The following is a 13254-nucleotide window of genomic DNA, read 5'->3' on the forward strand; positions in this document are numbered from 1 at the left end:
TTTTCCTAACCCTAACCCTAATTTGGGCCCTTAACCCTAATTGAAGCCATTGGTAGCTTGGAAAACTTGAGAAAACCCATTTTAAATTTATTATAAATCAAGGTAAATATCACGAATACAATAATACAAAAGGAAAATTATATGTTTCAGGTCTTTAAAAAAGATTTTTTAAATTGAAAAAATATTAATATATTGCTCATTTTTTAAAGGCCATAGGTACCCATGCTTCAGTAGAAAATATTTGACTAATTCATAATCATTACCAAACCTGTGTCCTAACCATTCTTCAAGCTGCTGAAAACAGCCGTCAACTTGCCTTCACCCTCAGACTTACGGTTTTCCTAACCCTAACCCTAATTTGGGCCCTTAACCCTAATTGAAGCCATTGGTAGCTTGGAAAACTTGAGAAAACCCATTTTAAATTTATTAAAAATCAAGGTAAATATCACAAATACAATAATACAAAAGGAAAATTATATGTTTCAGGTTTTTTAAAAAGATTTTTTTAATTGAAAAAATATTAATATATTGCTCATTTTTTAAAGGCCATAGGTACCCATGCTTCAGTAAAAAATATTTGACTAATTCAAAATCATTACCAAACCTGTGTCCTAACCATTCTTCAAGCTGCTGAACACAGCCGTCAACTCGCCTTTATCCTCAGACTTACGGTTTTCCTAACCCTAACCCTAATTTGGGCCCTTAACCCTAATTGAAGCCATTGGTAGCTTGGAAAACTTCAGAAAACCCATTTTAAATCTATTAAAAATCAAGATAAATATCACGAATACAATAATACAAATGGAAAATAATATGTTTCAGGTCTTTTAAAAAGATTTTTTTTCATTGAACAATATTTAATATATTGCTCATTTTTTAATGGCCATAGGTACCCATGCTACAGTAGAAAATATTTGACTCATTCAAAATCATTACCAAACCTGTGTCCTAACCATTCTTCAAGCTGCTGAACACAGCTGTGAACTCGCCTTTACCCTCAGACTTACGGTTTTCCTAACCCTAACCCTAATTTGGGCCCTTAACCCTAATTGAAGCCATTGGTAGCTTGGAAAACTTCAGAAAACCCATTTTAAATTTATTAAAAATTAAGGTAAATATCACGAATACAATAATACAAATGCAAAATAATATGTTTCAGATTTTTTAAAAAGATTTTTTTTCATTGAAAAAATATTAATATATTGCTCATTTTTTAATGGCCATAGGTACCCATGCTATAGTAGAAAATATTTGACTCACTCAAAATCATTACCAAACCTTTGTCCTAACCATTCTTCAAGCTGCTGAACACAGCTGTGAACTCGCCTTTACCCTCAGACTTACGGTTTTCCTAACCCTAACCCAAATTTGGGCCCTTAACCCTAATTGAAGACATTGGTAGCTTGGAAAACTTGAGAAAACCTATTTTAAATTTATTATAAATCAAGGTAAATATCACGAATACAATAATACAAAAGTAAAATTATATGTTTCATGTTTTTTAAAAAGATTTTTTTAATTGAAAAAATATTTTATATATTGCTCATTTTTTAATGGCCATAGTAATAATAAACATGAAAATGATATGTTTCAGGTCTTTTAAAAAGATTTTTTCCTCGAAAATTTTTTTATATATTGCTCATTATTTAATGGCTATAGGTACCCATGCTACTGTAGAAAATATTTGACTCATTCAAAATCATTACCAAACCTGTGTCCTAACCATTCTTCAAGTTGCATTCTTTCAGATCTTTTAAAAAGATTTTTTTTCATTGAACAATATTTAATATATTGCTCATTTTTTAATGGCCATAGGTACCCATGCTACAGTAGAAAATATTTGACTCATTCAAAATCATTACCAAACCTGTGTCCTAACCATTCTTCAAGCTGCTGAACACAGCTGTGAACTCGCCTTTACCCTCAGACTTACGGTTTTCCTAACCCTAACCCTAATTTGGGCCCTTAACCCTAATTGAAGCCATTGGTAGCTTGGAAAACTTGAGAAAACCCATTTTAAATTTATTATAAATCAAGGTAAATATCACGAATACAATAATACAAAAGGAAAATTATATGTTTCAGGTCTTTAAAAAAGATTTTTTAAATTGAAAAAATATTAATATATTGCTCATTTTTTAAAGGCCATAGGTACCCATGCTTCAGTAGAAAATATTTGACTAATTCATAATCATTACCAAACCTGTGTCCTAACCATTCTTCAAGCTGCTGAAAACAGCCGTCAACTTGCCTTCACCCTCAGACTTACGGTTTTCCTAACCCTAACCCTAATTTGGGCCCTTAACCCTAATTGAAGCCATTGGTAGCTTGGAAAACTTGAGAAAACCCATTTTAAATTTATTAAAAATCAAGGTAAATATCACAAATACAATAATACAAAAGGAAAATTATATGTTTCAGGTTTTTTAAAAAGATTTTTTTAATTGAAAAAATATTAATATATTGCTCATTTTTTAAAGGCCATAGGTACCCATGCTTCAGTAAAAAATATTTGACTAATTCAAAATCATTACCAAACCTGTGTCCTAACCATTCTTCAAGCTGCTGAACACAGCCGTCAACTCGCCTTTATCCTCAGACTTACGGTTTTCCTAACCCTAACCCTAATTTGGGCCCTTAACCCTAATTGAAGCCATTGGTAGCTTGGAAAACTTCAGAAAACCCATTTTAAATCTATTAAAAATCAAGATAAATATCACGAATACAATAATACAAATGGAAAATAATATGTTTCAGGTCTTTTAAAAAGATTTTTTTTCATTGAACAATATTTAATATATTGCTCATTTTTTAATGGCCATAGGTACCCATGCTACAGTAGAAAATATTTGACTCATTCAAAATCATTACCAAACCTGTGTCCTAACCATTCTTCAAGCTGCTGAACACAGCTGTGAACTCGCCTTTACCCTCAGACTTACGGTTTTCCTAACCCTAACCCTAATTTGGGCCCTTAACCCTAATTGAAGCCATTGGTAGCTTGGAAAACTTCAGAAAACCCATTTTAAATTTATTAAAAATTAAGGTAAATATCACGAATACAATAATACAAATGCAAAATAATATGTTTCAGATTTTTTAAAAAGATTTTTTTTCATTGAAAAAATATTAATATATTGCTCATTTTTTAATGGCCATAGGTACCCATGCTATAGTAGAAAATATTTGACTCACTCAAAATCATTACCAAACCTTTGTCCTAACCATTCTTCAAGCTGCTGAACACAGCTGTGAACTCGCCTTTACCCTCAGACTTACGGTTTTCCTAACCCTAACCCAAATTTGGGCCCTTAACCCTAATTGAAGACATTGGTAGCTTGGAAAACTTGAGAAAACCTATTTTAAATTTATTATAAATCAAGGTAAATATCACGAATACAATAATACAAAAGTAAAATTATATGTTTCATGTTTTTTAAAAAGATTTTTTTAATTGAAAAAATATTTTATATATTGCTCATTTTTTAATGGCCATAGTAATAATAAACATGAAAATGATATGTTTCAGGTCTTTTAAAAAGATTTTTTCCTCGAAAATTTTTTTATATATTGCTCATTATTTAATGGCTATAGGTACCCATGCTACAGCAGAAAATATTTGACTCATTCAAAATCATTAACAAACCTGTGTCCTAACCATTCTTCAAGCTGCTGAACACAGCCGTCAACTCGCCTTTATCCTCAGACTTACGGTTTTCCTAACCCTAACCCTAATTTGGGCCCTTAACCCTAATTGAAGCCATTGGTAGCTTGGAAAACTTGAGAAAACCCATTTTAAATCTATTAAAAATCAAGGTAAATATCACGAATACAATAATACAAATGGAAAATAATATGTTTCAGGTCTTTTAAAAAGATTTTTTTTCATTGAACAATATTTAATATATTGCTCATTTTTTAATGGCCATAGGTACCCATGCTACAGTAGAAAATATTTGACTCATTCAAAATCATTACCAAACCTGTGTCCTAACCATTCTTCAAGCTGCTGAACACAGCTGTGAACTCGCCTTTACCCTCAGACTTACGGTTTTCCTAACCCTAACCCTAATTTGGGCCCTTAACCCTAATTGAAGCCATTGGTAGCTTGGAAAACTTCAGAAAACCCATTTTAAATCTATTAAAAATCAAGGTAAATATCACGAATACAATAATACAAATGGAAAATAATATGTTTCAGGTCTTTTAAAAAGATTTTTTAAATTGAAAAAATATTAATATATTGCTCATTTTTTAATGCCCATAGGTACCCATGCTACAGTAGAAAATATTTGACTAATTCAAAATCATTACCAAACCTGTGTCCTAACCATTCTTCAAGCTGCAGAACACAGCCGTCAACTTGCCTTTATCCTCAGACTTACGGTTTTCCTAACCCTAACCCTAATTTGGGCCCTTAACCCTAATTGAAGCCATTGGTAGCTTGGAAAACTTCAGAAAACCCATTTTAAATCTATTAAAAATCAAGGTAAATATCACGAATACAATAATACAAATGGAAAATAATATGTTTCAGGTCTTTTAAAAAGATTTTTTTTCATTGAACAATATTTAATATATTGCTCATTTTGTAATGGCCATAGGTACCCAAGCTACAGTAGAAAATATTTGACTAATTCAAAATCATTACCAAACCTGTGTCCTAACCATTCTTCAAGCTGCGGAACACAGCCGTCAACTTGCCTTTACCCTCAGACTTACGGTTTTCCTAACCCTAACCCTAATTTGGGCCCTTAACCCTAATTGAAGCCATTGGTAGCTTGGAAAACTTCAGAAAACCCATTTTAAATTCATTAAAAATCAAGGTAAATATCACGCAAACAATAATACAAAGGGAAAATGATATGTTTCAGGTCTTTTAAAAAGATTTTTTCCTCGAAAATTTTTTTATATATTGCTCATTATTTAATGGCTATAGGTACCCATGCTACAGCAGAAAATATTTGACTCATTCAAAATCATTAACAAACCTGTGTCCTAACCATTCTTCAAGCTGCTGAACACAGCCGTCAACTCGCCTTTATCCTCAGACTTACGGTTTTCCTAACCCTAACCCTAATTTGGGCCCTTAACCCTAATTGAAGCCATTGGTAGCTTGGAAAACTTGAGAAAACCCATTTTAAATTTATTAAAAATCAAGGTAAATATCACGAATACAATAATACAAATGCAAAATAATATGTTTCAGATCTTTTAAAAAGATTTTTTTTCATTGAAAAAATATTAATATATTGCTAATTTTTTAATGGCCATAGGTACCCATGCTACAGTAGAAAATATTTGATTCATTCAAAATCATTAACTAACCTGTGTCCTAACCATTCTTCAAGCTGCTGAACACAGCTGTGAACTCACCTTTACACTCAGACTTACGGTTTTCCTAACCCTAACCCTAATTTGGGCCATTAACCCTAATTGAAGCCATTGGTAGCTTGGAAAACTTCAGAAAACCCATTTTAAATTCATTAAAAATCAAGGTAAATATCACGCAAACAATAATACAAAGGGAAAATGATATGTTTCAGGTCTTTTAAAAAGATTTTTTCCTCGAAAATTTTTTTATATATTGCTCATTATTTAATGGCTATAGGTACCCATGCTACAGCAGAAAATATTTGACTCATTCAAAATTATTAACAAACCTGTGTCCTAACCATTCTTCAAGCTGCTGAACACAGCCGTCAACTCGCCTTTATCCTCAGACTTACGGTTTTCCTAACCCTAACCCTAATTTGGGCCCTTAACCCTAATTGAAGCCATTGGTAGCTTGGAAAACTTCAGAAAACCCATTTTAAATCTATTAAAAATCAAGGTAAATATCACGAATACAATAATACAAATGGAAAATAATATGTTTCAGGTCTTTTAAAAAGATTTTTTTTCATTGAAAAAATATTTAATATATTGCTCATTTTTTAATGGCCATAGGTACCCATGCTACAGTAGAAAATATTTGACTCATTCAAAATCATTACCAAACCTGTGTCCTAACCATTCTTCAAGCTGCTGAACACAGCTGTGAACTCGCCTTTACCCTCAGACTTACGGTTTTCCTAACCCTAACCCTAATTTGGGCCCTTAACCCTAATTGAAGCCATTGGTAGCTTGGAAAACTTGAGAAAACCCATTTTAAATCTATTAAAAATCAAGGTAAATATCACGAATACAATAATACAAATGGAAAATAATATGTTTCAGGTCTTTTAAAAAGATTTTTTTTCATTGAAAAAATATTTAATATATTGCTAATTTTTTAATGCCCATAGGTACCCATGCTACAGTAGAAAATATTTGACTCATTCAAAATCATTACCAAACCTGTGTCCTAACCATTCTTCAAGCTGCAGAACACAGCCGTCAACTTGCCTTTACCCTCAGACTTACGGTTTTCCTAACCCTAACCCTAATTTGGGCCCTTAACCCTAATTGAAGCCATTGGTAGCTTGGAAAACTTGAGAAAACCCATTTTAAATTTATTATAAATCAAGGTAAATATCACGAATACAATAATAGAAAAGGAAAATTATATGTTTCAGGTCTTTAAAAAAGATTTTTTAAATTGAAAAAATATTAATATATTGCTCATTTTTTAAAGGCCATAGGTACCCATGCTTCAGTAGAAAATATTTGACTAATTCATAATCATTACCAAACCTGTGTCCTAACCATTCTTCAAGCTGCTGAAAACAGCCGTCAACTTGCCTTCACCCTCAGACTTACGGTTTTCCTAACCCTAACCCTAATTTGGGCCATTAAACCTAATTGAAGCCATTGGTAGCTAGGAAAACTTGAGAAAACCCATTTTAAATTTATTAAAAATCAAGGTAAATATCACGAATACAATAATACAAAAGGAAAATTATACGTTTCAGGTCTTTTAAAAAGATTTTTTTAATTGAAAAAATATTAATATATTGCTCATTTTTTAAAGGCCATAGGTACCCATGCTACAGTAGAAAATATTTGACTAATTCAAAATCATTACAAATCCTGTGTCCTAACCATTCTTCAAGCTGCTGAACACAGCCGTCAACTTGCCTTCACCCTCAGACTTACGGTTTTCCTAACCCTAACCCTAATTTTGGCCCTTAACCCTAATTGAAGCCATTGGTAGCTTGGAAAACTTCAGAAAACCCATTTTAAATCTATTAAAAATCAAGGTAAATATCACGAATACAATAATACAAATGGAAAATAATATGTTTCAGGTCTTTTAAAAAGATTTTTTTTCATTGAAAAAATATTTAATATATTGCTCATTTTTTAATGGCCATAGGTACCCATGCTACAGTAGAAAATATTTGACTCATTCAAAATCATTACCAAACCTGTGTCCTAACCATTCTTCAAGCTGCGGAACACAGCTGTGAACTCGCCTTTACACTCAGACTTACGGTTTTTTTAACCCTAACCCTAATTTGGGCCCTTAACCCTAATTGAAGCCATTGGTAGCTTGGAAAACTTCAGAAAACCCATTTTAAATTTATTAAAAATAAAGGTAAATATCACGCAAACAATAATACAAAGGGAAAATGATATGTTTCAGGTCTTTTAAAAAGATTTTTTCCTCGAAAAAATTTTTATATATTGCTCATTATTTAATGGCTATAGGTACCCATGCTACTGTAGAAAATATTTGACTCATTCAAAATCATTACCAAACCTGTGTCCTAACCATTCTTCAAGCTGCTGAACACAGCCGTCAACTCGCCTTCACCCTCAGACTTACGGTTTTCCTAACCCTAACCCTAATTTGGGCCCTTAACCCTAATTGACGCATTGGTAGCTTGGAAAACTTCAGAAAACCCATTTTAAATCTATTAAAAATCAAGGTAAATATCACGAATACAATAATACAAATGCAAAATAATATGTTTCAGGTCTTTTAAAAAGATTTTTTTTCATTGAAAAAATATTAATATATTGCTCATTTTTTAATGGCCATAGGTACCCATGCTACAGTAGAAAATATTTGATTCATTCAAAATCATTAACAAACCTGTGTCCTAACCATTCTTCAAGCTGCTGAACACAGCTGTGAACTCGCCTTTACCCTCAGACTTACGGTTTTCCTAACCCTATCCCTAATTTGGGCCCTTAACAGTGAGGAAATAAGCTAAATCCTAAAATGAATGTGCAAAAAGTTTTTTTAAAACATATTTATTTATATAACAAAGCTGAAAACTCCCCCGGATATGAACAAACTAGTTATATCAGAGATGAGAAAGCAGTTCATCGAAAACAAGTCACCCCAAAGCTATATAAAAATAACAAATTACAATAAACAATGAATTACATCAAGATTTTCTTTCAAGTACAATCAGTTTTTTCAGTATGGACAAAAGTTGATTTTGAGTTTAAATTTTATATAAATTGAAAGAAAAACGAACCTGCCCAATAAGAAAGGTTCTGCATTTCATTCTATGAATCATTGATCGTGCTGAGTTTGACGCTTTGAAGAATAATAGATTTAAGCACTTTGCTGTCCTTCCTGAAAATCCCCTGTAGTTTTAAATAAACAGTGATAGACAGCAAGCTAAACGGTACCTTTGTGCCACTTTTTCCTTCAAATTGGACTACATGGGATTTGATGTGCTGCAACTGTACGATTGCATATGATTTGCATCTCGACAGTCCAGGGAGAGAAGCATAAATGGCCTTTAAAAAACAACAACAACAACAACGAAAACACATTTAAATAAAATATGTATAGCCGAGTCTCACCAAGGGCAATCAATAATTGAATAAAATTAGTGATCTTTTCTATTACTGAATACGTGTACTACCGCAATCCATTATGATAAAGCTGCGCAGCCACAACAAACGTGTTGCAAAGAAATCCACAGGGGTACAAGTCAGAGTGAGAGAATGGGGGGAATTGTTGACATGCATTTTCATGAGCACTTGCGAGTACATTGCAGTCGTGTTTTCTTTACATGGGTCCTTTCCTATTGTTGATTCTCACCGCATTTTGCATTGCGTTTTCGTGCAAGACGTCACACATTCAATAGTCAAAATGACTTCGGAAGATGAAATGCCCAGCGTTGACAAAAGTCACCTTATACAAATACAAGCTCAACATTTTACACGTTAAGCAATGATCAGATGACACAAATCTCCAATAGAGGACCATGTACAAGCCTTAATTGAATTCACATCGCTGATTGGATATAAAAGTTAAATCACTATTGATCTGGGTGTCAATCAATTGTTGATTGTAAAGATTCTATGAAATCTTCAGGACTGTAAGATGAGAAGTGGACACAAGAAATTAGTAACAGTGATATTAGGGAACATGGGGTAAGATGCCAATAATAAACAAATATTTTACTTAAAAAAATGATTGATCAGTTTGCGTATTTAAAATGTAGCATTTGTACATTGGAATATATGAGCTTTGTGTAAACTAATTTCAGATTTTCACCCATATGGAAATCTACGAAAAAGGTATTCCTAAGGGATCCTATTTTATGCTGTGTTCCCCTAATTCCGAGAAAATTAAAGCGTTGCACTATAAACAGTAGCTATTGATAAAATGGTAATAATAGATTTATTGCAAAGTTTCAATATCACTTGTGCTTAATAGAGGGGACCGGACTCTTTATGTAGAAACAAAGAACGAAGTAACAAATAAGCTGAACAGCCACGCCATACCAACAGGCTATAGTTCTACAGAGAAATTCATGCAATTAACTTCAACTAGTTTACACTGCTATATCATCGTTTAAGGAATCGCGTCGCCTTTCGCTCAAGACATTTTGCTCATTGAAATGTTCTCTCGAGGCAATAATCCTCGCTTTATCATGCATCTTTATTCAAGCGCAAACGAGGATGTGAGATTTGCACACAATCGGGTACGTGTAGATTCGAGATAACTTTGTGACTTCGTCATTGAGGTACAATTTTTGATATTACCATTAAGCATGTTTAACAAATACCGTTCTTAGAATTTTTTTTTGAAATACTTGGGCTGGAAAAATTGGCTTTGTTCAAAATGGAATGCATCTTAATCCCACAGAGAGCATAACACCATCGATCAAAGCACTAGGATAACGACAGGTTACGTTTTTGTGTGGAGAACATTCCTCCAATTGTATTCTCGCCGGAATGCGTTTTTCAGCATGCTTACCATTTACGTCCCTACAATGCTCTCAGTGAATAACGTCTTCAAATAAGCATAATATTGTGCAAATGTCCAAAACAAGATTCAGTGACATATCTACCGTCCAGGGAGTCTTGAATATTGGCCACCGCGCTTGCATTCAGAATCATGATAAATTCTTTCCCAAAAAAACTCCAAGCTTGTGCGAACATTTAGTCCTGACGAATTAATTGTTCAGTCAAATGCAAAATAAATGATATAGTCCAATAAACCAAATAATTCGGTTAACTTAATTGACTTCAGCATTCAGGACAGCTGTGGATGTATTTACTGTTCCAGAACTTATACATGCATGAGTGCCAAATGTGCAGTTGAACGTTAATTCCCAAGTGTAATACGAATGAAAAATTACTTTTCATAATTTACCATTAAGATTCGTGGCATCACACCATGAGCATCAACCTAGATTGTTCCAATGAAAATGTATATTCATTTAATGGAGAAGTAACACACATATTGCATCGTACTGAAGATTGCCAAATGGTGCGGTGTCTTGTTCAGAACATATTTCACACTTAAACATTGCAGCCACCCGTAGCACTCCTTAAATGCGTGACGGTAAGCGTGTCCGTGAACTGGTGACTTCCAGACGAAACAGACCGTTGAGAGGAGTGTCTGAATTTTCTCGTAAATCTACAGTTCTTCTGACGTCCTTTCAAGTATTCCTTGTAATTTTTTGTTAACAATGTATAGAGAAAAGGGTTTATGCAACTGTTGCTGTAGGCAAGACAAGTAACAACGAAGTTTACGTACATCGTCGTTCTATGTGACAGTCCCCTATGTCCGAAGTAGTGTATGCTCAGTAACTGCCATAACCAAAAAGGTAAGAAACAAGTCCAGTATATAAGAACGATACAGAAAATCATGTACAACACTTTCTGCTTGGGACACCGATGCACGTCCTTAGTTGTGAAAACCTCGGTTTGAGATATCCAGTAAGTCCTGGCTAACCTGATATACAAATATCCAATGATAACCCCGGGAGCCAAGATGCAGGTGTTGAATAGCACAGTCAGGTACACCTTGTATGCCTGGATCTGCCATGTCGGGTGGCACATGCGCTTCACAACTCCGTTTTCAACGTTTCTTTTCAGATCAATCATGATCATAGTCGGGAGCGCCAGCAAAAAAGACGCGACCCAAACGGCGCAGGTAACTGTCCGTCTATAGTGTCTGGATCTGCCGAAGCTGTCAAGAGGATTCACCACCGCAAGGTACCTTTCCGTACTCATTATGGTGAGGATGAAGATGCTGGCATGCATAGTGAGGAAATCAAGGCTGAACACAATCCGGCATCCGATGTCTCCAAAGTACCAGTCCTTCAAAAAATAAGTACAAACTACAAATGGTATAGTTGACAGGTATAACAAGTCTGCCAGGGCTAAATTTGCGATATAAATGCACAAAGAACCGGTCACGTTTGCAGAAATACTCATTATAATTAGCGTGTAAATATTTCCGATCACGCCAACCAAGCACATCACAGTTAAGATTGTCCCGAGTAAAGAAGTAATCAGGAGCTCGTTGAAGGAACCAGAGGATTCTGTGAAAGGCGCTGGCGATGATAAATTGCTGAAGGAGAACACAGAAACGTTCTTCTGATTCCAAGGAACCACTGCCGCACCTTCAAATGAACCCATTTCTCCAAAATACATTCAATGCTTCACGAGGGTCGTTTCTACTTTTGAAATTCCAAAACAAAATGTGCACAGCGCAGTATCATGTAATATGTAGTTCCAGGCGCATTCATGATGTCGTTGTAACCTTCTTAATGTAGGCTATGTAAAGGTATAACTTTACGCGCCGTTTGACGTCTGTATCAAAGTAAGCAAAAAATAATAAAGTAAAATAAAATAAAGCATACCGAACAATCTAATCAAGGATAGTAAACACAACATAGAATTTAAGTGAACTGAAGCTCGGTCGTATAATCTAGTCATAGACCCAGACGAATTAGTTTCAGCTCGTATGCCTCCACGTGGTTTTGGACGTATTTTCGTCCGTACTCCGGTGGTATGTGAATGATTTCCCAGTTTTATCAGCAGGTAGGCACGAGGGTGGGAGTCATATAAATAAAACATGAGGAATGATAACTTACAGTAAAATGATTTACAGCCAGCAATCCAAGAGCCAGCCGGACCACCTCTCTAATCTCATGCTGAGGTTAGAGCATTAAAAGAGTGGCGTGTTTTGCAGCCTTGAAGGCAACATGATTTTTCACGTTTTCGAGACCACGAACTGTGTTAAAAAAAAACTTGATTTGGCGTTCATAATCATTTAAAACGGTTTTATTTTTTAAGGCACGTATTATGACATTGAAAATGAAGTGTGCCCTCAAATCCTGATAAGCTACCCATGAAAAATACATTTTGGCGGATTTTTCATAATTGTGACCCAAAAAGATTTTATATAGGCTACAAGAGAAATTATTCCCTCAATTTTAATTACCCAAATCAGAAAGCATAATCTCGTTTTCTTGTTTGGTTTTTAAATGGCTTGTTTGGGAAATATGGCAGTATTGCACAGAGAAGCTGCTAATGTAAAAAAACACATTTTGTCCTAATAATCACCTGTCGAAACACAATGATGGAACGCATGCAGTCCAGCTCAGGGAACAGATTCCATTTGAGACTGAATCTGATGCTTTATCTCCAGTGCACACTACCGGAGTACGAAGTCTCTCGCAAAGCTCTACAGTATCATCAGACGGGCTTTATAAAGAGAGCCGAGAACTCCCTCTCCTGCCCACTCTCCAAGATATCCTCCCACTTATCACCTTAGTGTCAAAATGGCTTTATGGGTGACTAAATTCCATCGCTGCTTTTTATAAGCACAAAGTGGTTAGAGGAACTACATAGTGTATTTGTAAGAACATATGGATTTACGGAACAGATTTCTTCATAAGTTCATTTTCATGCATACAAGTCAGCATTGAACCCAGAATAAAAACCGTTCTGATCTTTTTTTTTTTTAAACCCAGAAAAGCCATTTAAATGTCAAACAGGGAGCAACTTGCCTCGTATAATGTGCAATTTACGGCTAAAATCCTAAGAATAAAGAAGTCATTGTTT

General features: G+C 34.4%; 1 protein-coding gene across 1 annotated transcript; it reads right to left on the reverse strand.

Moving 5' to 3' along the window:
• Nucleotides 1-8154: 8154 nt before the first annotated feature.
• Nucleotides 8155-12142, reverse strand: LOC118216344 (urotensin-2 receptor-like). Its single transcript, XM_035397437.1, has one exon. The coding sequence runs from the start codon at nt 11836-11838 to the stop codon at nt 10699-10701; it is 1140 nt and encodes a 379-aa protein (XP_035253328.1). The 5' UTR covers nt 11839-12142; the 3' UTR covers nt 8155-10698.
• Between the last annotated feature and the right edge of the window lie 1112 nt (nt 12143-13254).

This window comes from Anguilla anguilla, chromosome 17 (assembly GCF_013347855.1).
Source record: "Anguilla anguilla isolate fAngAng1 chromosome 17, fAngAng1.pri, whole genome shotgun sequence".
Lineage (NCBI taxonomy): Eukaryota > Metazoa > Chordata > Actinopteri > Anguilliformes > Anguillidae > Anguilla > Anguilla anguilla.

What these genes read in the sequence shown, in the direction of transcription:
- LOC118216344 (XM_035397437.1), bottom strand. Translation starts at nt 11,838, where the DNA reads ATGTATTTTGGAGAAATGGGTTCATTTGAAGGTGCGGCAGTGGTTCCT.